General features: G+C 34.6%; 1 protein-coding gene across 3 annotated transcripts in view; it reads left to right on the top strand.

Annotated features, from left to right (window-relative positions):
* The window catches only part of LOC124354776 (homeobox protein orthopedia), an 86,310-nt gene that overhangs the window by 13,770 nt on the left and 45,796 nt on the right, over positions 1–26,744 (top strand). For all 3 annotated transcript variants that reach the window (XR_006921710.1, XM_046805475.1, XM_046805473.1), the window contains exon 2: positions 10,958–11,292. Coding sequence is in view for 2 of the 3 variants with exons in the window: in XM_046805475.1 (XP_046661431.1) it covers positions 10,958–11,292 (335 nt within the window). In the remaining variant the exon portion in view is untranslated. The remainder of the gene's footprint in view (positions 1–10,957; positions 11,293–26,744) is intronic.

The following is a 26,744-nucleotide window of genomic DNA, read 5'->3' as shown; positions in this document are numbered from 1 at the left end:
CATAGTTATTTTACTCGTATTAGTGGATCACTTAAAGCGTGATTTCAATCAGATGTGAAACAATGTAGCAATCAGTTACTGACATAAGACATTCGGTAACGATCCCGGTTCGATGAAAACATTGAGAATGACCATGCAAGACAAGGAGCCCATGGGATTTGTGTATACTTTAACTGTTCTTACTCTATTTAGCATGAATGTTTGAAACCTTTAACCTTAACCCACAATTTATTAAAATGTACGTATATAGCAAGGATACTGAGTCCCACGGCGATAAAAGTTTTTAATTAAAATGTTCTGTGAGCTTTGTTAGTTGATGATATACAAAGTCTGAGAGTAATTTTAAATATGTGTGTTAAAATAAAATCGAGATCGTTATTAAAGTACTCTCTAAGAGTGAAGCAATAAATCAAGTTAATGTTTTCTTGTTTAAGACGGATCTTACCCGAATTTTGAAAGGTATTTTAACAACACTGTTAGAGCTTTGTTTGTAAATTATCCATCACAATATTATACATACTCAGTATTTGGTAAAGACATTCCTGGCACATTACTCAACTAGGTTCTGAAACGCATTCAGAGCTAATGAAACTGCGCCTTGGTGTGAAAACTACCACACTGGTCAGGTGAATGGATGATATGATGAGTCTGGATGTTATCATCCTGGCGCATATCTCAACTGTGTTCAGAAACGCAGTCTTGAAATTCTGCAACTAAGGCGAGCAAGTGTGGCGCACGCAGTCTTTCTTCTTTATTCAGACTATTGGGTGATTCAAAGAGCGAATACCTAGCAAATAACATTAATTAAGGCTTGCATTCCGAATTTCATGGACTGTAAACAACTTCTGATTTGGGCAAGTCTTACATAAGAATATTCCTATCAACACCTTCCAGTTGGTGAATCACAACATTTACTATTAAAGTAAAGTACATTTACTATTAAAGTAGGCTGGTCATCGGCGGAAAACAGATTCCCTGAGGAAATTTGTTGCAGGAGACTATTGTTATTTAGAGTCCGAGTTATTATTAGCATCTTATTGAGATTGTTTCTAGGCGTTTTAGTGTATCGAGTGAGAACATCTAACATCTATCAAGGCATCATCTACTCAGGAATACAGCTGCTTTTGTGGTTGTGTCCAAAGACTATCGTAGTCGACGGACTGTTACAAGCACGTCCCTCATACGTCACCTCCTCCAAAGTCACTTGAATGTCAAGTTCAAGAATCCTTACTATGCTATCGGTTGTCTGTTGCCGGTAGTACATGTAGGAAAAACGTACCCAATACAAATTTATAAACGGGTTCGGAAAGTTTATAGGGATAGCCCTTGATAGAAACGTCCTATGGACGTGACTCTCGAACATCGGTTCTCTTTGGTCCAAGAATTTTGAGATAAAAAAATAAAAGGCAGTCCGTTCCGCTGTATGGATGTCCGTCTGAGCGTCAGTGCGATATTTTTAATAGCAAAATCCTAGAGAATCGATACATAGGTTTCTATTTATCACGAAAGAACTGTTTTGATTTTGGGATTAAAACACCAAAGGATCAGTTCATCCATTTGTCTGTCCGTCTGTGCGATAACGTTTGATATAAAGAAATGTAATGGGATCAAAAGGTCAAAGAGCAATCTGTCTATCGATCCATCTGTTCGTCTGTGAAATATAAATGTCTTTACGTTCTGTCGGGTGCTTGGAAACTCCATTATTATTAGATTAAATTTGACCAAAATCTTCTCTCATAATACGCTAAATATAAAATGAGATTAATTTCTTTCAAATGATAGGAAAGACTTACTATGATAACGTTTCGCATTGATATATGCATGACAAAGATCGACTACGAGTACCAAACAAAATTATAATACCAATTGCCATCATCAAGCCGCAGTAATGCCTCCCCTCACAACACATAGCACGGCAGATTGTGCCCCGTCCTGCTGTCTCCGCGCTAGGACATCTGTTGATCCCGGAGCCCATTTGGGTGACACCCTCTCCCGTGGGACTCCATGATCTGCCCATATAGCTACATGGAGCCGCAATTATTTCAGAATTGTCCATCAGGCCCAGGAGGGGATCTCTATAAATATGTAACTGTGAGTTTGATCACGATGATGTGGATACAGAATCCTAATGGTCGGGAGATCATAGTATAACATCGAAGTGCCCTACTCACTAACCCTCTAACCCACTCGAAACAGTACTAGAAGTTTAGATTAACTGTGAAGCTAAACAACTAAATTCAATTCAAGAGCTCCCACCCATAGTATTGTTTTAAAATAATGTTAATCTGTGTCTTTGTTGCGTAGAAGAAATTTAAATTTTTTAAAGTCAAACCTACCTGAATTTTAAAATTAAACCAATCAAGCAGTTATTTAACTCCTCAGATCTTACATTTTAGGTTTAGCGTCGCTTAGTTTCTAACGGTGAAAGATTAAATTAATTGTAAATCCGAGGAACGTTTTACCCTCAAGGCAACAACTAAAGGCTCTTCGCCTCTGTTCGCATTTGTCATATTATCAGAAACTGGCTCGTTTGGAGTTACCATATTCTTTTTATACAATTTTAGCTGAAAAATTTATAAGTAAGACTCAATAAACTTTGTAAAATTCAAAAACAAAACATCATATTTTCTCTACATTTTTTAAAATTAAAAGTAATGAGAAGTTTTATTCCTTATTTTTGTTCAGTATAAAAGTCCTACTGTTTGGATTGACCGCTCGTAAAAGAGCTGGAATAAACCAAACAGTAGTTTATAGTCAGTGAAATTATATAGGACTGTTTTCAGAGAGAGGATAACTCCTTTATGACCTTTTTGTGTGGCTATTTTCAGTTTACCTCGTTTACTACTTACAATGCGGTGACAAAATCGACTAGTACTCACTGTTATTAAGCATTCTTTCATGTTTCCTTTTTTTTACTTCAATCAAATAGTGTTACTTAGCAGAACGTTAACGAAGGGGTTCTATCTGTCTGTCCACACGATGTCTCAAGAAAAATATCTTTGGACTTGATATTTTTTGCAAAAAGCTTCATTTCTGTAACGGCAACATCGAGTTAGATAAAGGTGTATGTCACTCCATTAGATTTTTCTGAGCGTTAGTGAACGTTTTTATATTTGTCTTTTGGGTAACCATGGTGGTAACGCGAAAATTTCAGAATAAATAACAATAAAAAATGTCAAAAACAACAAATAGCAAACAAAATTAATTATATTACGTATTACATTTTAACATGTAATATAGTAACTCACGTAACTTAACAATCACAAGATATGTCAAGAACTTGTCCTTGAAACTGTTTATGAAACTTAATTTCTACATAGACAAGAATGAGTTCTCTAATAGCGTATGTCCATTGGACTGGCTGATCGCCACTGAAGCCATCACGCCTTATGTTGGCATAATTTCTCTTTGCGTACCAAGGAATCTAACATTTGTGTTTGTGATTATCTGTACATCTGTGTGTCCCCAGGACATTTCAAGAATGGAATGGGTTAAATAATTGAAATTTTGCATGCAAACTCAGCGAATTGTGTCGGTATGGGGTACTCCTAACTTTAATTTAGCTAAACTTGGTTTAATTTACTATTTTATGCAAATAAAATTCACAAGAAACGAAAATAGGTATGAAAACAATCTTAATTCTTTAGCATACATTAACTGGTTGTAAAGAAATTTAAATATCTTTTAATTATTATACCCGCAATTAAATATTCGTGTAAAACATAAAATAATTTATAAAGTGATTTGAATTTCTTTTATAACGAATATCTAACATGTATTTTTACGAGTATATGACAATCTCAAGTTATCATTAATATTTCTCTACTCACAAACATTCATGAATATATCTGTATAAAGTGTATGAAACGTTACAATAAATTCACTTAATTGAATGAACCAAAATAACAAGGACCCGTTTCTAGCGTACACTCACAATAATCTAAAAACTGTGTCAGAAATGCTCGACCAGTTGCTGCTTCTAATTAATTCAATTTGGCGGCAATTACAGTTCAAATAGAGGTTTAATCCCCAACCGCCTCGGCTAATTTAATTAAACTGCGATAGCTATTCAATACTTCTGTTTCTAAATATTCCTGAATATATTTCAATTTATGGTAAATATTATTACTGAAAATGTAAATTTATTTAAAATAATAATTATAGATAGATATTCATAGATTGACATACGAGTAAGCAAGGAACTGCATTCTTTTAAATTCTTCACTCGTCTTACAAATAAAATATTATAAGTTAGATAGATCAGAGTAAGCCTTTAATGGTTTTATATATATATATATATATATATATATATATATATATATATATATTTAAACCATATTGGCACATTTCTAAGGTTTTAAACCAATGCACATTTCTATATATATATATATATATATATGTGTGTGAGAAATTGGTTTAAAACCTTAAATTACCATTATACTTAAACAAAAATTGTTAAACCTTTAATTGTGTTAAGAAATATTTTTTATTAAATCAGCTATAATAATTTTATTACTATTCTATTAATTCTATTTGAACCTACTACATTGCAGAAATTCACATTATTAAATTTGCTATCCCTGAATAAATTTGAGATGGTACTTTTACATGAAACTTTTATTTTATTATATAAAAATGTGTTTGTATCTGGAGTTTTAGGATTTATGAAATGTTTATGCCAAAATCTAGTACAAACAATTAGGTTAACTTAATAATTATCAAAGATAAACGTTAAGAAATGGTAAATACATTAGAAATATGTGGTTACCTTCTTGCTAATTTTTTAGATATAATCAAGAAATAGCATGATTAGGAAGAAACCCTTCTCAAATTCCGATGAAGTACGCTTGATATGATCGCTGGTTCATCTGTTATTGCATCCAGTCGTGGACGTTTTTCAACTTCAATTGACAAACTGAGAATTATATTATGTTTCATCATCCTGAAGGGTGTGGATGTCTAATGTTTAACAAAGAAAAATAGGAACTCTACAGGGACTTTAGTTAGTGTTGGATTCTCAGTGCCATTTGGAATATGTTTCAGTTTTACATTTTCTGCTACAAACAATGGCTAGCTGACGAACCATCAATAGTTTCCTAATATTCTGGAATTTAACACTTTCATTTAAACTGTTTATGATCCTAATACTGGTAACAATAGTAACTTTCTGGACGATACTAGGTGTCCCATAAATGGAGAGGTAAGCACACGTGATTAAAACTAATGGTATATACTTCCCAACCAGCTGTGCAATAACTGTGTCTATGTAAGACATTACTGTCGGTGTCCTTTCTACGGGACTATTAATGAAATGAAGGATCGGAAATATGGAAATTTTCCCACAGATATCATGCATGCATGATCTTTGTTGAGATCGAGTTCTTGGGTATCTGCATCTAGACGAGGTGTGCTGTGCAGAAGTGATTTATCCAAATCATCATTACTGTCTTGAGAAATGTATGAATAGAATACAATTAAGTTTCAATTGAATTCTACTGCCATATTTCAACGATTTAGATGTAGTTGCAAAGATGCTCATTCTCATATGCCTTGAGAAATTGCGTCCACTGTTCCAAAGACAACACTGCTCGATTTTGTTCTCTTAGAATGTTGTGTGCGAGTCTTTTAGTGAGGTTTGAAGAGGTGCAGAAATATTGTTTCCATCAAATACCATATTTAAACTTTGACATCTCTACGGCCTCATATCCAAGAACTTTTAATCGTGTATATTTTATAGTTTTATAAGTTCGATAAAAATTAGTAATGTCGTGACTATATGTACTTATGGTTTCTGATTTACTGGAGTAAAACTATTAAAAACAAGACTCAGAAAGATCTTGTCCATGATCGTGGTGACATAGGGTAGTTCTACTAGATTCTTTGTTTGGAGGTTATTTTTTACGATGGAAGGATTGTGAAGGAAAGAGGATTTTTCGGACATTTGCCATTCAGTTCTAATGATTAGTATTGTGTATAGTTTTTTATTAAGTGCATGTTTTTAGAGTTAGTGAAGTTGACAAACAACATGGTGGTTGTCATTCCTGACTTAGGCGCTTTGGTATGATTTGTTTATTTTAACCTAGTTTGTAATTAGGTATTAGGTTAGTTATTATCTGAAGAAGAGATCAGATTGCAGATCTCGAAACGTAGTGTTACTGATTTATTGTTTCACTGAACGATGGCAAATGTCCGGAAAAGTTCTACTAGATTGTTTTCCAATAGTCTACTTTCCTACAAAGATCATGAGGGCATCACGCGGGCCCCGGTCGGTCGTTACATAAGGATCTTGTCCATGATCGTGGTGACGTAGGGTAGTTCTACTAGATTGTTTTCTATTAGTCCACTTTCCTACCAAGAGACATGAGGCTATCACGCGGGCCCCGGTCGGTCGTTACATAAGGATCTTGTCCATGATCGTGGTGACGTAGGGTAGTTCTACTAGATTGTTTTCTATTAGTCCACTTTCCTACCAAGAGACATGAGGCTATCACGCGGGCCCCGGTCGGTCGTTACATAAGGATCTTGTCCACGATCGTGGTGACGTAGGGTAGTTCTACTAGATTGTTTTTTATTAGTCCACTTTCCTACAAAGAGACATGAGGCTATCACGCGGGCCCCGGTCGGTCGTTACATAAGGATCTTGTCCACGATCGTGGTGACGTAGTGTAGTTCTACTAGATTGTTTTCTATTAGTCCACTTTCCTACCAAGAGACATGAGGGCATCACGCGAGCTCCAGTCGGTCGTTACATAAGGATCTTGTCCATGATCGTGATGACGTACGGTAGTTCTACTAGATTGTTTTTTATTAGTCCACTTTCCTACCAAGAGACATGAGGCTATCACGCGGGCCCCGGTCGGTCGTGTTACATAAGGATCTTGTCCACGATCGTGGTGACGTAGGGTAGTTCTACTAGATTGTTTTTTATTAGTCCACTTTCCTACCAAGAGACATGAGGCTATCACGCGGGCCCCGGTCGGTCGTTACATAAGGATCTTGTCCATGATCGTGGTGACGTAGGGTAGTTCTACTAGATTGTTTTTTATTAGTCCACTTTCCTACAAAGAGACATGAGGCTATCACGCGGGCCCCGGTCGGTCGTTACATAAGGATCTTGTCCACGATCGTGGTGACGTAGGGTAGTTCTACTAGATTGTTTTTTATTAGTCCACTTTCCTACAAAGAGACATGAGGCTATCACGCGGGCCCCGGTCGGTCGTTACATAAGGATCTTGTCCACGATCGTGGTGACGTAGGGTAGTTCTACTAGATTGTTTTTTATTAGTCCACTTTCCTACCAAGAGACATGAGGCTATCACGCGGCCCCGGTGGTCGTTACATAAGGAGTCCATGATCGTGGTGACCGTATCTACGATTGTTTTTTATTAGTCGGGCTATCACGCGGGCCCCGGTCGGTCGTTACATAAGGATCTTGTCCATGATCGTGGTGACGTAGGGTAGTTTCTACTAGATTGTTTTTTATTAGTCCACTTTCCTTCCAAGAGACATGACGCTATCACGCGGGCCCCGGTCGGTCGTTACATAAGGATCTTGTCCATGATCGTGGTGACGTAGGGTAGTTCTACTAGATTGTTTTTTATTAGTCCACTTTCCTACCAAAGAGACATGAGGCTATCACGCGGGCCCCGGTCGGTCGTTACATAAGGATCTTGTCCATGATCGTGGTGACGTAGGGTAGTTCTACTAGATTGTTTTTTATTAGTCCACTTTCCTACAAAGAGACATGAGGCTATCACGCGGGCCCCGGTCGGTCGTTACATAAGGATCTTGTCCATGATCGTGGTGACGTAGGGTAGTTCTACTAGATTGTTTTTTATTAGTCCACTTTCCTACAAAGAGACATGAGGCTATCACGCGGGCCCCGGTCGGTCGTTACATAAGGATCTTGTCCATGATCGTGGTGACGTAGGGTAGTTCTACTAGATTGTTTTTTATTAGTCCACTTTCCTACAAAGAGACATGAGGCTATCACGCGGGCCCCGGTCGGTCGTTACATAAGGATCTTGTCCACGATCGTGGTGACGTAGGGTAGTTCTACTAGATTGTTTTTTATTAGTCCACTTTCCTACCAAGAGACATGAGGCTATCACGCGGGCCCCGGTCGGTTGTTACATAAGGATCTTGTCCATGATCGTGGTGACGTAGGGTAGTTCTACTAGATTGTTTTCTATTAGTCCACTTTCCTTCAAAGAGACATGAGGCTATCACGCGGGCCCCGGTCGGTTGTTACATAAGGATCTTGTCCACGATCGTGGTGACGTAGTTGTAGTTCTACTTGTGGAGTAACGTGTGAAGATGACGTTCACCTGGGTGTTTGGACGGAGCAATTAACACATCCCGGCCGTTCAGGCTTCTCTCCCGCGGAACAGAAGGTAGACTAGGCTTGGCGTTATCTTTCTTATTGATGGAATATTTCATTTTTACACCCTTGTTTGTAACTCTTATGTTGTCTAAGCGTGTACATTTATTCAACTTCGAACATATCAAAAGTTTAACAAACAAAATACTATTACTGGATATATATTGTTTTCATTTAAATTGTCTCGTATTTTACTAAAAAAACGTTATAATAATATTTCATCCTATTAATATTATTATGCGTTGTGAAGTATGACGTTGGGAGTTTTAAATGTTTTAATAATTAATCACATACAATCTAGTGATCATATTAGACGAAAGTTGACATGGATATATTTAAGATATCAGAATATTGAATACACACATTTTTATCTCTAAATCCACTCTCCAGATTTTATTTTTGTGTGAACTCAATGCCATCTGACGTAGTGTATTGTAAATAGTTATGACAGTAGTGTTATTAGATGTTTACCAAAGGTGACAGTAGCGAGAACTTCAAACCATTTAGTTTTTTTATATTTTAAATCAGTTTCCTTGACATTTTGGGAGAACATAATTATAGTTTCCGGGTGAACAAAAACAGAGGATCTATGACTTAACGAACCATTCGCTCTGTGACTGCAATTTGAGGAAACAATCAAGAACAGTGAGTCCGTGACCATTGCAAATGAAATCATAAAGCAATGCGCGCAGACACAAAATGCAATATTTTATGTCATAAAACTATCGAGGAGGCGAGGGTACGTTTTGCACTGAAGATAAATGTAATAACTATTAGGTATATAACAATTATTATGATTCCTAGACTGAACCAAGAAAATAGAACGATATATGGAGATTTTAAGCATATACAGAGATTGGAAAACAAGGGCATGCAGTTTAATATAATATTTTAATATATATTCATACCCTTGCACAAAAAAATACCGAGGATTGAAGCAAAGACAGCTGAGAGGGCAATCACAAAATAGGCACCCATTTCATTTATTGGATTTATTCAGTCTTGGTTTATTCAAAAATTATTTCAAGAATCAAATGCTGTTTTGGAGGACGTTTGTACCACTGCTGCTCTATTAAAGAATAAGACACATCCTGAAGGGTTTCACTCTAGCCCTTATATGTATGTAGACGCTTTTTGACCAATATATGCTTTTTAACTGAACTATATTTCTGTGATCGGGGCAAGAAAGGCAGTGACCGAAATATAATTCATTTAAACCATCAACACATGCAAAACCTGGATAAAAAGAACACGTTGCAATTTTGCTTAACCTATGATACTCTTTACCACAAACGCTTAATATATATTTATTTTCATTTTAAAATCATTATACAGCTTCATCATAGTAGATTAGAAAGACTATAACTAAAAAGTCTACGGAATTTTACCTTATTGCACCTGCACATTAACCATTTCCAGTTTTACTAAAATCATTAGAACAATGTTATCAAATATCTTGGAATGTTGCAGTGAAAACCAATTTACTTCATTAGTGCTTATAAAATCTTTTTCGCTCTCCATTTTTAGGGACTCAAAATATTGCTCGTAAAGTAATTGAAAAAGAATACGCCTTGAGTTTTTCCAGGATTATCAACAGAAAATTTGCGAGCGAAGCCATAGGCAAGCTGCCAGTATAGAGGGATAGATTTTTTATTAAAAAACGCAAACACCAAATCACCTTACACTTGTAGCGAGCTAAGTCTAGAGTTTTAAAGAAGTACCAAATACTCAGAATTCGCAGTCACCTTCAGCCTTGCAGGACGTAAAACTGGTCGTTTATGTGCGTTCCGCTCCCCTCACATGCCACTAACATACAATATAGTAGTTACCCTCCCGGCAGAGGTTTTGGAGACAATTTTCCTTCTGTTCAGGATCTGCTTTACAACAGAATTGTTCTTTAAAACATAAATCGTTCATTATGTGATAAGATTAACGATAGCGACACCTAACAGTATTTTGTTAGTCATTGCATACCAGTATATAAATTCCAAATCCTTATGTTGCACAAATAAGTTCACATCAGTTTAGAAAGGAGGTACTCTACATAACCTCAACTTGTATACTTATTTTCTTAACCATCTGGAGATATATAATATATATATATATATATATATATTATATATATATATATATATATATATATATATATATATAAAAGAGGCACGTGTGTTTATTTTACTAGCAATATAGAAAAAGCATTAACTTAAAAATAATTAGGAAACTACTTTATTGTTATAGATAACATTGACTTATTTTAACTTCCACAATTTGCTTCCAAACTCTGATGATTATCTCCAACTGCTAAAATCTATACGGTTGTCTTACTGAATTTTAGTGATTCACGTAGGCAACCGAGATGTAAGGTTCACTTTAACCAAGAATTCAGCTTATCGTGGTGTGAAAATTCACATAAAAGAAGCTTATTTAGCTTAACAATAACTTATTGCGTAAAGCATTTTTTTCTGTTTGTCTCTACTAAAATTGTCAACCGACCATTGCAGAGTGTTCTTTGATTAAAATTCAAGCTAATACAATTGATTGCATTGATATCAACAGTAATTATTCTTCATGTTTCAGGACACAAGGACTGCGAGGACCTGAAAAGGAGCAACCACCACCACCACAGCGGACACCATGGCATGGACATCAAGTCCGGGGGTGTGGATCACACGGTTCACGGCATTCACCAGCACCCCCCGACTCGGCTGGTTGGAGGCTTCGACCCTCAGGCTCTTCAGCCGCCTCCGGGTGTGGATGACGGTAAGCCCTCCAAGCAGAAGAGGCACCGCACGAGGTTCACACCGGCACAGCTGAACGAGTTGGAGCGATGCTTCTCCAAGACTCACTACCCCGACATCTTCATGAGAGAGGAGATCGCAATGAGGATCGGCCTCACGGAGTCCAGGGTTCAGGTAGAAACTTTTAGTTTACTAATTACAAAACATTTGATTTCAATACCACATAAAAATGCTGAATTTTACTTTTCTTGTTAAGTTATTTTCCTTTTTTCTTTAAATGGGCTAGGTTACATAGTTTGGAATCCTCTTTAGTCTTCACCCTCGCCGGCTCAGCCAGCCTTGAGTATCGCGTCAACACGGGGAGGGTTTTAAGTTTCAAAGTCAGCGGACTAGTTTTAATTCCGGTTTCATCAACTTGTTGGAATCCTTATGCAGTCAGTTTTCATAGTTAACGGCCTCTTCTTGGCAGTAATTAATCTTTTTTGGAGCGTTGTTGTTCTAATACTTTTTTCTCTCACGTGTTTTTGTGTGAGATAATTACGAAACACTAGTAAATATAGACCTGCGTAATATATTCAGAATGTAAATTAATCATACTAATTCTATTTTAAGATAACTGGAAAAATTGTAATGAAATGTTACATTTTTAAAAATACGATTGATTTCTAAACCTTCTTTCTAAAGAAGACTGATAAGTCAATGAAAACGCGAAAACAATGTATTGGCTAGTGTCATCATTTGAGCATTTTAAATTATGTTTCATTAAATAATATTTACTCAGAAAAAAAAAATTCTTTATATTTGAGGGGTTTTGTTATAAAATAATGAAAGTTTTGTCCGTTCATTTTTTAAATTGCTATTTGTTTTATATTTCAATGCTGACAGCTGCTATTAGCAGCAATTATACAGTCCAGCAATAGCTAATGAAAATTCCAGATATATATATATATAGCAGTGTAAAATAATTGCGTCTATTTTTTAATACAGTTCATGACTTTTACAAATTGATTTAATAATAATTTAGACCCATTATAGTTTTGACTTTCGTATCGTTGATGCAATATATCTACAATCAGGCATTCTGCTCGGTCGGTTCCACAAACCTCAGCCACAAATCAAAACACACCAGTAATCGATGAGTCGCTCTGGTAGACCATACCCCGGGCCGAGGCTATGCTAAACACCCCATTCATCACGGAACTGTCTTGGTCGCTTTGGCTGCGCACCGGTAGGCTTAGCCTATATGAGCCCTAGCTTGAGCCTTACACCCACACGTCTTCAACCAACCAAGAGTTATTGCTGGGGAGCCATGATTAATTCAGATCTTATTCCTTTGCTTTGTTTTGGTAAGTTTATATATTAACAACGAATCATTGTTGGTTACTCCAGTATAATTTTAAAATAATACTTTTTTGACTTTGACAGTGGATTATTAACGTGTTGATTTTCGCTACCTATAAAAAAAATATACGATGGTCGTGTTTTTAAGAATGAAATTTGTTGTTCGTTCGCACATATTATTCTCAAATAAAAATAACAAAAGTTAAATAAAATGCATAATACCATATATATGTATATATTAAAAATATGTTGACAGATGGAATATTTAACAGTCAAATATGTGATAAATAAATTAATTGTTATGTTGTCTTTCTTTTGAAACTTTATTCTTGTGCGAGTTTCAATTACTGTGCCTTTAATATATTAACACACATAAAATTTAATTTTTTCTATTTTCTTTAATAGAGTTCGAATGTCATCGTCATCAAAGAAATTGATACACTCTTCTCATTTTCCTTAGCATATGGTGTTGTTAAAGTGTTATCTGCATAGATATTTATCTTGTTGTTGATGACGAGATTCACGGGGGATTCACTGATAATAATAATTAAGAATTATGTTCCAAACATGATAATCTAATAAAATGTTTATTTTTGTAAACAAGTGCAAAGCCATTTGATTACAATAGAACAGTTTATTCGACACATTTAAAAACCAACTCCAACTTATCAACCTTGCCTCCGAGGGGTAGGACTATTCCATTCGTAGAGACTGGACATTTCCTCTCTGCCTATCACCCATGGACCCAATGTCTGAGTCTTGGCTTAGCGTACTGGATGACGTACTTTCCATTTCCATTTCGGGTTGGTTTCATTATTGTTATTGGATTTCCTTCTAAAAGATTTACCCAAAGGTGGATTCGAGTATCGGACTACAGAAATACAGAATTTAATACTTATCATATCTTTTTGTCTTTTTTCTCAAATTATCGTCAACTTTACCTCCTGTGGCTGTTCCACAGGACCGCACTACAGAACTGACCAAGTAAAATGTTCAGAGAAGGTAATTTAAAGTGTAGTACTTAATATGAAAAACTCAAGGAATTCCACTTTTACTCCAATTATTTAGAAAATAGACTATATTTTTTCTATTATATTCCTTTTCATATTATTATTGTATTTTGTGAAAGTTCTTTTTTTATTTGAATTTAAGAGTAAAACTGGTTGCCAGCTCGTAGAAAATACAACATTAATGAAAATACAAAATGTGGTTCTACTTTTACTGTATGTTGATGTTCAACGAATCTAGTTTTCTTTGTAATGAGCCGCAAGTCGTGTTACTACATTTCGTTTAATGCAGCTATGACACAAATCTTATTTCGACTTATAGTTTGCGAAGCATTGAAACATTCAACTCGGCCAAGAGGACGACAAGTATGGAATTCCGCCAACGAGTAAATACTAACCAGTAGTACTACTATATTTTGTCCCACTCACCACGCGATAGTGTTGTGCTCAAACACAGAGCCCAAGTGCCACCAAGGGAGCCTGATGCCCGTTGCCCAGTGCCCGGCCCGGCCATCAACTCCTGCTGCCCTCGACGGTTTTAGCGGCCACCGCCAGAATGTCTCGCCCCCATAAACTGCCTGTGGTCCGGCCCCCCTCGCTGTTTGCCCACCCTCGGTTTTTGTCCGAGTGCTACATTCTAACAACCCTTCTCTCCCGTCACTTGACTATGCACGCCGACTAATCACGTTTTTGCGCTCCTTTCGACGAAAGTGAATCCGCCCTGTGTTTACCTGGAGAAAACATTGGGATAGCCCACACGACCTACTGAGGCCTCGCTCGGCGGACACACTTGTATACATCTTCGCTTTTACTGGATATTACTATGATCTATTCCAATGAGAACGGGAATAACTCAATTAAACAATAGGCTTGTAATAATTTGATCTTGAATGGGGGAGTAGCAATTATATTGTATGTTAAGTTAAATTATGATTTATCGTATTACCGTATTGTAATGCCGTACAAATATTTTAAAATTATATGTTTATGCATTGCTACACGAATAATTAAAAAAATCACTCTAAATCTAGTGCTGCCCTACAATAATCGCATGTTTTCCTTCAGCGTCAAGCAACATATATTAATATTGTATTAATGTGTGGTTTGAAACTGTCATATCGCTAACATCGCCCAGCTAATCTGAGGTTACTGCTTCGCCACTTGGTTTGCTCTAGTTTAAAATCATCGCTCAGGAAGTCTTGAAACGTTTGAATATTTTTGTTATATCTTCCCTTCCACATCTCCGAGAAATATCAGTATTGGAATTTGGAAAATCTCAAGAAAAATGTGGATGACAGTAAACTGATAGTGAATAATACTATGATTGAGTATTTAAAGTTGTCCACAAGGATAAAGGCAACTGCATTTCTCTTTCAAAACTGTTATATGTTATATGTTCTTGGTAGACAACATCAAGCTGTTCTATTTAAAAGATCCCAAAATAATTGTCCCTCAAGGTCACTTGTGTTATTACGTTTCAAAGCCAGATAAGTATAGGATCTAACTTTATTCCATATTTTCTGAATCAACACTGAACAAATTGAGTTCGTACAAAATAAGATAGTTTCTGGCACTGGACAGTCGGGAGGAATGCACAAGGCCCCGATGTTCCCACCGGAGCCGGTGCCGGTCGTGGACTACGAGCGTGAGTCGCACCTACATACGGGCCCTGAATACATTACCTTGTGTGCTGTACCAATTATCCCCTGCGTGTGGCCGGAGAGGACCTGCACTGCAGTACGTCGGCTGGCCTACTTCTATCTGATTCTGTACCTTTCACCCGCTCCCACCTACATTTTGTATTGATTCAATTGTCAGTGGTACATGGGATAAAATAATCCGTACCAACATAGAGACACCTAGTCTAAACTCTTTTCTTATTGGTTTTTTTTCACGTGCTAAATGTGTTTCAATTGTTATTTTGTTATCCCAATATATTGTTCTTTAAATTTCATAGCACCCTAAGACAAACAAAATTATTATAATACCAACAGAAGTTGTGGTTTATATTAAGCGCTAATTAGGAAAATCTTTAAATCAAGTTTATGGTTAAATAGTTGAAGAAAGGATATGAATATTTTACAGTTATTTTTTATACTCTTAAATAAAAGAAATAACAAAGAATAATGAAATATTGTACGGATTATTTTGATTGCTGATGATTTCTTTATTAATTGTAAAACAAGTTTCCTTATGTGTGTAATGTTTACTTCATTTAAACATGATATTAAGACGTACATCAAATACATATTATAAAACACTATAGTATACTTTTACTTTCAGCGGTTTTCCTTGGCCCTGGTTATAAAACTACAAGAAATTAGCCTACTACTAATATTTTGTGCAGTAGTAAACAATCTGACTATTTTCACGTCTATAGATAACGCATTTGAAAGTCTTTAATCTAGCGAAAAGCCGATTGTGCCAAATTAATTAAAATTTACGCATTAAGATTACGTTTATAGTAGTAGTTGTGTTGTATACGCAGCTCGATTTATACGTAAACAGCTAGCCTATTTCAACTGGCTTTTCTCATGTGAACTCATTATTTAAAAATAATTTTTCATCTACACAGCTTCTCTCATGTGTATGAACTTTTTATGTTTTTCTAGAGGTACTATAAACTGTCATAAAAATAACTTTCTGCGTTTTTATCTTATAACAAATATTTAAGTAATTCTTTTTTCTATATCTCACGAATTTTGAAAACATGCATTCTCTTTACAACCTCGAGTACTCTAGATGAAGTAAAAATTGAGATGTTTATACATGAAACACAAGGAAGCAGACGTTACTTGAATTTATAATTTATTTTACCTTTTACCAACTAGTAGCTTTGTTTCTTAAACTATGAAAATTCTAAAAATTTTGAAAAATACCTAAAATGAGTGCGAATGCCTATATAATCATTGCTGTATAGCGTGGTGTTAATATGGGATTCGAAACAGTCACGCAGTGGTCTGATTGTTAGGATAATCGGACGCAAAACATTACGCCTTATCCATATTTACAAGGTTTTATGCTTTGTGAAATCCGAATGACAGCACTAGGCAATACAAGCACACTGTCTCAATTAGAGCGCAAGTTGACCGGAAACTACATATTAGTGAATTTGACAACGCCGGAGAATTATCATAACATGAAACCTAACCTTCTATTAGCCAGGTTATTGCAGTACACCACGAACTTAAAATATTGTTAGGGTACAACAAAGTGACGAGATCCGAATGAAAACTATTGAATATAATATTTTGATCACACTAATTAAACGAAAGAGAAGAGAATATTAATGGTAATTTTTTGCAATGGTATGGGTAAACTAATCCTGTACCGGTATAATCTGCCGTTATATGTACAAGCACGAGCATGTGAAGCACCACAATCAGTGTAACTAGCGGTAACACCGCCATCTGCCCGGTACAGGACGGGACATTCCACCGGTGATTCCGCTCTAATGGCGAATCAAAACTAATTCTCCAAATGGTCCATTGAGGTGTATGAGGCTGTTGTAAAAATGCAGCGAGGCCGTTTGGCTAAGCGAGCCAATTACTGTATAACCCCCTCCGACCTCCCGACCACCCCCTGACCCCCTCCACCTACCCCTGAACCCCGCAAGCGAGCTGCAGGGTGTTTTCGTCGATGCGTGCCCGTAAACTCCAATCTCACAGACACACCCTCCTAAGTTACATCTGCCTGAGAGACCCCCTTATGTCTTCCAGACAATCTTTATGTTCAAGCGATGCACATCGTTTCTAAATCCGTGTTTGATTCGGTCCCATAACCAATGGCCCTTTCCCTCCCTTTCCAGATTGTGTTTATGCAGTGATAAAAACGGATTGTTTTGATTGCTGATTATTTATTTATTTCTCGATTCTTTTAAATTGCCTTCCTCTCTGAAGGAAGGAATTAAAATGTGAGAATATTTAACTGTATGTCCAAAAAAATGGTATTTTGATGTTTCAGGCTGCTGCTTTAATAAAAAATAGTAATTTACCTTTAAATAATTAATCATTGATAGTATACTTTTAAAGAAATCATTCGCTTTACACTTCAGCTTAGCCGATTTAACTTACTGAATTAAGGAATAATCTATATAAAAAATCTGTAATACAATTATGACCGTTCAGTAATATACAAATGTAAATTAAGAGATAATTGCAAACTTGTTACTTCAGTTAGATTTTCATAAAAATTACTTTTATTGTTACCTGTAAACCTTTATGAAACCCTACTAATATTTCGCAAGTCATCCGATTGTGCTTAAAAACTTTTAGATTATTTATATTGAAATAAAGAAGTGTTATCTTATTTTAAGTATTCTTGTTTGTTATTATTACGTGCATTGTTTGCCCTTTAACTTTATGTTAGTAGGACAATTGCTAGTGTTCACAAACCTAGCTTTGGGTTTAAATTTAAAATTAAATATCCTGAAAATGTAAATGCTAATGATACATAATAGCTAAACAAACTAAATAAAATATGACTAGTTCAAAACTGCTCACGGCGGACGATATATGTATACTAATTTGCTTAACAATGTAAAAAGTTACTTTTTTAGTATATGCTTTGGTTAAAACCTTTAAGTTTTTAGTTTGAATTATTATGCGTGTAATCGTTAATAGATCACGATCATAGTATTGTTATAAAAAGATGTTATAAATACCAATTATATGGTTTAGTTCAGTTACGAGCAATAACATTTGTATTTAATAAATACCGTAACAATTGTATTTTCAGTGTTAAAAATTTCAAAGAGTTTTTCCAGAAATGAGAATAATTTTATACGTTATTGAACAGTGAGAATAAAAAAAAGTTAACAATTCTTTCATAAATAGATTTAGAGTTAGTTTATTTGTTGGATTATTTAATGGTGGTCATTGCTTTCATACAACATAGAAAATGTTAAACTTATAAACCATATTCTTTGAAACTTTTAAGCAGACTATAATAAACTTGGGATTTAAATATTTTTTAAGCAGTTGACTGTGTTTTGAGATATGGCTATTGCAAGTAACTATTTTTGAAATAATCAAAACACTAACGTTAATTTAGACAAGCAATTATGCATAGAAATAAATTCTCAATAATACCAAACATTATTGATTTTGTGTACATTCTCAGATAACATTTATTTATAAAAATATTCACTTTTTCAACTCAATTTCACTTTCTCTAAATCAGCGTTAAAAGCCTGAAAGTGTGAGTTTATCCTCTAATGTTGATAATAATGACATCAAACGAAGATACAAATACAACTGAGCAGTAACCTTCAGCCTTCCTTATCCTGAAGTCTAAAAATAGTTATACGAATGAACCCTCCATGGTAGAGCAAAATAATTTTCAAAAATATATTTCAGTTCAACCCCATAAAAATAATCTTCTATTCCAATAATTATTCTAAGTTTTGAGACCGTTTGGATAAAGCGCGGAAAACATAGTTTTAATTAGATTGTCTATCATTAATTAAGATACGTATTTTGGACAAACGTGAAATATAATTTTCAAATTAATAAATCAGCAGATTCATTTTTGTCGAAATTATTTTTGAGCATATCTTTTACTAGGTATACTGTTTTGGTATGAAGGTCAGGCAACATTTCTAAGAAAGAAAATACTAGTTTTCTCTCTGTGTTGATTTATACTGACCTCATAAACAGATCTACTTAAACCAAACTATATTTCCATTTATCGATAAAACCAGGTATATTTCGTGTCGTGTGTTAAATGGACTACTATTTTCGAAATCTCCGTGCAGTGATCTACCCGGAATATCTGGACTCTCCAGTCCCACCTGACATCTAACAGTCTCTATCCTCTAATGCTACATAACCTCTAGGAACCCTCACACTCACGACTCGTCTCTTAGATTCCTAAGCTCGAGGAACCAACACACCTCCACTAAGCACAGTAACTACTGAAACCTTAATACTTAACGTTCATCTGAGAAAGTGGTTTATAGGAGCCTCCAAGCCCTGCGACCTAGCCTTCGGCCTAGAAATCCTCCTGACTTTTCAAATCTCTTGCGAACAAAATAATTGCTGCCTCTTAATTCATTTACCCGAAAGAACAGCCGTTATTTAAATTTTATGAGCGGAAATACGGTTTGAACTTGAGATTACACCTCTTGAGTCCAAAAGCCTCCAACAGGTATGCCACAGAACATCTGTCCCAATTTTAGGAATTACTAATATAACCGTTATGTCAAACACACACTAATGAATATGAAATGAAATATCTTTTTTAGGCAAATTTAGAAATGTTTTAGCCCTCAATGATCTAAAGAGAATACGAAAAAAAAACAATTATAGAACATATTTACAACTATAAGAAACAAACTTAAAAGGACAATTTAAACTAAGCTATACATATGCAGATTAACTTGTCAATAAAATCAAGTTGTAATAATGTAAAACCTCATTCACGCCACACTCCTTATGCAACCCCACAGGCACCACCACTATCCTATACGGCCCGCAACCAGTCCCAATGGCCCGAAGCGAGCACGGCTCTCGATATTTTGAACAGCAAGCATGAACAGTGACCGACCTGTTAAAAACTATGAACAGGAATGGCAAGTAGAGAAGCTCCCCGACGCGGCGTGAAGGTCGTCCACTGATATCGGGTATGAAACTAAAATTGTCGGATGTGTAACTACGAGACTTTAGTTTGACGATTGAGTGTACAATAGTGAGGTTATGGTACTCACTAAGTTGTGCAGCTTTCAGGAGAGAGAATTGCTTGAAATAAGGAGAAACATGTCCGACACGTCCAAGATTGAGATGATACAATAGTTTTGGGCTCGCTGAAGTCTGTCCGATAGCTCAATAGTCATCTCTATGTCACAATAGTTGAAATGAGAAAACACAAGAGTCTTAACCAACGTATAGATTTATAGAGATTTATTTATACGAACTCCTAAAATGCTTACAGCACTGTGGTTTACATGACAAAATCCGTATTAAAGAAGGTTTAACATTCCTCAGAAAATCGTTTGAGAGACTCGAGCCGTATCACGTCATAAACGTTGACGGCTCACGTGACTTGTAGTATCTAACTTGATGACGTCATAAGCTAGAGGTTACGCCAGCAACAAGTGGCCCGTAAACCTTGATATCTGCCCATACCAGATTTATATCTGCCGTATACTTGCTGTAGGCATCCTGGATAGCTGCCTCTCCTTGTGACAACAGGTTGGTGTTGTTGAACAACTTACTTTCTTTATAAATCGAGTTTGAATAGATTTCAGCAATGAATATTCTTATCCTTTATTTTGTAACTAGGGAATATTTTAGTCATAAATAATACATTACACTTAATTTACTACACAAAGCAATTATCACATCCGCAAACATTTAGTGACTAATCTTTTATTATTGTTTACTAAACTTACTTGCAAGGATAAAGTGATTCTCCAAATATCTGATAACTTGTTCAAAACTAATTGTTTCATAGATAACATAGGTATCATAGCTAATAGGAGGTTACAATATTGATCTTTACATCAAATTTTAAGATTTTATTACTTAGCAAATATATTGTCTTCAGGGATCTGTGATACCCGTGGGGAACAATAATATAAGAGAACCTTCTACAAGCTTTATGCACTTGAATTACGTGATGTTCTAAAAATAATATTAGGCTGCACCGAAAGATTAAGAATTTGTATTAGCCAAGTATTGAGATCGAATATTTGAGATCGACATTTGAATATTTGAGGAGGACTAAGAAAACTTGTGTACGTTCTTAAAACATGGCCTGTTGAAGGTCCATCACAGTTTTTATAGAGATCTCGAAAAACTAAATCGTCAGATTTGATGAAGATTCAGGAAAATGCAGGAAGTACGTGAAGACAGTGAATACAGTCTAGTGGACGAGAGTCGATTTGCACTAGATAAGCACACATTTGGTATTTTAATAATAATCGATAGACGCTTTCCTAAAAAATAAATTGTTTGGTGATGGTCGAAATGTGAAACGATGATTTGTTTCTTATATTACTTTTTAACCACCATTGACTGATAGGTTCTGTATGGTTAGATGAAGCTGATTTCACGTTTATTTACAATTCTGATGATTAGGTTTAAGCGTGTTAAGTAAGCTAAGAAAAATATGATCTGAGTAAAAATTATCGCTAAAAATTGATTTCGTGTTTAGGAGAAATTTCTATAACATCTCAATAAACACTAGGTTGTGTGATTACACCAAGTAAATTGGCTCCCGGCTCCTGAACTAATAGATTTGAAACCAAAGAGTTACTATGTAAGTAATCTGAAAATAAGCCTATTGGGCACTCCGGCCTCAAAACTGTAGATTTATATCCCTGTAGTCGTTCATACAATCTATAATTTTGGAACTTACGGACGCCGCCGTCTCACCAAGGCTGGCCTGAAGTCCCTTTTTCTCTGAACGCCCAGCATGCTGTCTCTAATTATTGTACTACGTATGCATTGGTCCACGTAGGTTCTATGAACCTTCAGACTCTTGAATAAAAAACTTTAAATACTTGAGTTTGAAATTTAACCACAAGCCAACAATTGAGGTTGGGGCCAGTAGAAACTCCTGGTCAGTGAAACAGTTTGCAAGTTCAGACAGGCGCCTCCGAGCGCTGTAAATTAACAAAACTTGCTCAATAAAATCGTCGTTACAACTTAAACGCTTCAAATAGTGGTTTATCAATTACACGCTCACAGTATTCAATACTGTTACTTTTGTTATTTGGTTGTTACGATTATCATATATTTATTATTACTGTATTATTGTTATCATATAATTTATTATATTGTTATGGTTATTATTATGACTAAATTATGATTATTTAAATACTGTTATATTAGGTAACAAGTACAATTCTTTTTTATGGCACCGATAGTAACTGATTAATATTAATACTGTTTTAATGATTATGAGTAATTAATAATTGAGAGTGAACTAAGGTCTGAACTTCTGAGTAGGTAGATTTTGGAGTGAATTTAATCGTTTCTTATGGGTTTTGACCTGATACATTGAATAAAACAAATCCGAGAATTGTAATTTAAGAAGTTTTTTGGAAGAAGTTAATACCATACCATACGTTAATGCTAAAACGATACCATAACGAGTGAACTGTGACTCATCCGTAAATAAAGTATACTTAAATACAATACTTACACGGACTGAAACTCAATTACTACGAACAGAACAATGCGCACATAAACTCAGTTGTTAGCCGTCAAAATTATTTGAATTCTGCAATTCAAACCATATTATTGTTGAACAGATACTTGTATTGCCAACTTATGAAAAAGGAATTTCCCGCAAACGGTCATTCTATGTTTTGAAATCAAATTAAGTCAAGCCGTACAGTATATCAGTAGGACCTGAATGGGCTCTTAAAATCAATCTACTCTATAACCAAATTTGAAATTTACTCAAACAATGAAATTTAAAATTTCTTAGTAGAAATTTAATTTGTATAATGGTTAATTAACAAAATTATTCAAATGTAAAAGGCATGTTGTAGTCTACTGTTATGAATGCAAATTCATTTAATTAAACATCTGTTCGCTTTCTGTGTACTCTACACTGTTGTGTTTAGAATAATTTTCTACTTTCATTAAAATGTTTTATCTGTTTCTTGGTAAAATAACAAAGTTATTGTTTCCCAAACATAAAAAATTGTTTTTTCATTCAATTTATTGCATTTAAAAACTCGTTTGTCGAAAACTACTTAAATTTCAGTTGTGGGAACTGTTTTATTCCATTTACTAGGTCAAAAAACATTAGAAACTATTGGATTTTCCCATTAATCTACTTTACCAGAATTTCAGGGAGACCTCGTTTTACATGGTGAGCTGAAATGCGAGCGAAATCTTTCGATAGCCGTAACTCGCTAATGAGCCATTTCCGGACCCATGTTTATGTAAACTTTTTTCATTATTTTGACATGTAAAATGATCTCCCACAGTTTCTGCATATCTTCATGAATCACCCTGTAAATATTTATTTATTCATATTTAAACGTAGAAAATCACATCACTGTAGAAATAAATAAATAAATATATTACTTTAAGAACTCCATAAAGAAGCCAATGACGATTTCTGCTAAACCATTATTACCATGAGTCATAAGTAAAAATTAAATAATAAGGTATCTAAGGTATCAGATAGTTTAAAAATTGTACACTCAATGGCTTGTATAATCATTTCTAGTGCAGTCATTGAAGCGAAAAATACGGTCTTACCTCCGAATTTTTTTACTGTGAACCGATTTGCATGAAATTTTGGAATTAGGCTCACCTTACCCTTAACTTCAAAAGTGAAAATGATCTGAACTCCGCCTATTATTTTTAAGGGGTGTAAACAACCCCTTAATGGAAAAATCGACATTGAGCCATTTTATCGCTAGAAAACATGTTTAATAGTAAGTGGTTAAATTTTAAAGTGTTTTATAACACAATTACCTCATATTAAAATCATTTTCAACCCCTTGAACATCTTACAACCCTTGCAAACAACCCCTAAATTGAAAAAATCACACAAAAATACTTTGGTATGATATAAAAAGATGTAAGTATAGAGTTAGTAATATTTTATATTTTCTATAATAATTATCAAATTTTTAACCCCCTTTCAACCCTTGAAAACTACCCCTTGATAAAAAAATGGTTAAAAATGTTTTTTGATAAAATGAAAAGGATTTAAATATTATTCCACACTCTCGAAAATGATTATCATATTCTTAAGCTTTTATACCCTTAAAACTACCCCTAAATTAAAACAGTAAATATATATGATTACATATTATTTTAAAATAATTTAATTTAGAGTAAAAAATTGCCATTTATTGGATAAAATATTTACAAATTATACAAAATTTACTCAAATGTGTTATATATACATATAAGAAAGTTGGTATGTATTCATGCCTACGTTTCCAAAATATATGAGCCATATTATGTATATATATATATACACATTACAATAGTTTTGGGTCTCTATTATACTGCGTACTTTCACATTGCTCCAAATATTCACAGTCCGAAATTTTCAGTTACTAAGTAGAAAAAAATATGATAAGTTTTTTGACCACAACTCCTTCAATTTTCATGCTATCACAATTTATAAAAAACCATTGTAAAGTTAATTAAGAGAGCTACAACATCCTTCATTGAAATATATAGTAAAAATCCTTTTTCTCAAACGGTGAAGGGTTAAAGGGCTTAAGAGAGGCTGTGATTGCGCTGCCACGCGCTCTTTAAACAATCATATTTCCGTCAATTTTTGTTTTACAGAAAAATCAAAAAATCCAAATTGTTTGTCAGAAATATACCTACATTTTTCATACCTACACTTTTATTCGTATGTGTCGTCATTTTTGAGATATTATGAAAAAAGGTGATTTTTTTTTAAAATTTGAAATCTTTTTTAATCGTGACTTTTTTGAAAAATATGTGTCCTGAAGCAGCCAAACTGATGCAATCTATTACCCTCTTCATAATAAAGTTGATTCTAGGCGGAATACGATTAATTTTAATTTTGGTGGAAATGGCACTTACGAAACCCATTGATTTAAAAGAAAAAAAATTAGATGCTCCTCTTATTTGCAATACAGCTCACTCATTTTACGTGCAAAAGACTTTAAATAGTGCTCATTTTAAAGCTTATTTCAAGCACTATAAAACTCTTTTTTATTAGAATGCCTAAAATGCATCTGCTCGCCGCTAGATGGCATTGACCACATCGATTAAATTTCAGACAAAATAAAAAACGGCTTTGATTTTTAATATCTAGCTTAATATTGCACTTAGAATACTTTATAAAAAACAAAATTGTTCATTGTTTTACCTGCTACAATTGTGTTCCTTATAAAATTTTCGATAAAACGTATATTTTTGGAGATATTTGAAAAAAACCGATGAAAAACGTGAAACAATTGCTAATTTTCAATTGCCAATAACTTGAAAAGTATTGGATTTTTCGAAAAACGTTATAGATGATTTTTTGCTTAAAATTAGACCTTCTATCGATATCCGAGGTTATTTTGAAAAAAATAAATTCACTCCCGAGAAGGGGTGGCAACCACCCCCAGGGTGGTTGCGGAGTTCAAATCATTTTCACTTTTGAAGTTAAGGGTAAGATGAACCTAATTCCAAAATTTTATGCAATTCGGTTCACAGTAAAAAAATTCGGACCAACAATGCTTCAATGACTGCACTATTCGTCTTAATCGGATCATGAGTTTCTGAGTTATAAATTTTCATTGTTGCAATTTGGATGAAACGCGCCAAAACAGATACCCTTTTAAAACAGGAAGTTCTTGTTGGTGAATAGTTTGCTTTAAACGCAGAAATAAACAAGTTAAACTAACATTATAACTCTCTTTATTGTACCTATACTGCTTAGTTTGTGGTTAACTTTCAAATTTTATTATCTAAACCTTGGGAAAGCTCACAAGGAATATCTGTATCTACTTTGACCAGCATTTCTGGAACCTTCATTCTCTCGTTTCCGGCATATAATAACTTTCGGCCTTTGGTAACTACTGAATTTTACAACCTCTTTTGTAAATTGAAGTATTAACACAATCTTCAAGTCAAGAAAAGAAACCATTATGTCGTTGCATCGCATCAGTACACCAGCTTTTCAAAGAGTATCAATCCTGCTCTTATAGTAGGTTATTTATATGATAAAATAAACATGGTATAAGGATTATGAATTATCTATAACTAATAGCAATATAACTAAGTGTACGGATATGTTCAATAAACTCAAAAGTGATGGCTTCACCAATCCGATGAACTTATTTCTTTTTATGGCAACACTTAAAAAATTGAAACATAATAAATATCAAATATTTCTAACATATTTTGTCTGATAACCACTTTTCTATTAAAATATATTAAATTAAGTTACATTAAAGGGGAAAATGGAGTAACACTATAACTCAGTGCCGTTAACATTGTTATCGTCGTTTTTAATCTAAACATATCCTCAAATTACTCTACCTCCTTTAGACATTATGAATCACAATCTAAATTAATGATTCGTTATGTCGACCTTCCAAAGACAAGACTGCCACCTAACTTTCGAAACAGTTACATAAAGTCAAGAAGTGTTCTTTGTTGTGGGATGATGTCACGTTTCATTTATAGGTCCATTTAAAAACCACAACTTCGGAGAATTGCCTGATTTACGTTCTGATAAACATGCAATGCGTCGCGGCACACACTTTTTGTATTGAGAGAGTTGGAAAAATTGCAATTGTCTAAGTCCATGTGTTCAACTTATGATGATTATGGC

The sequence above is a fragment of the Homalodisca vitripennis genome, chromosome 2 (genome assembly GCF_021130785.1).
Source record: "Homalodisca vitripennis isolate AUS2020 chromosome 2, UT_GWSS_2.1, whole genome shotgun sequence".
Lineage (NCBI taxonomy): Eukaryota > Metazoa > Arthropoda > Insecta > Hemiptera > Cicadellidae > Homalodisca > Homalodisca vitripennis.
This window is presented reverse-complemented; position numbering and strand designations above follow the sequence as displayed.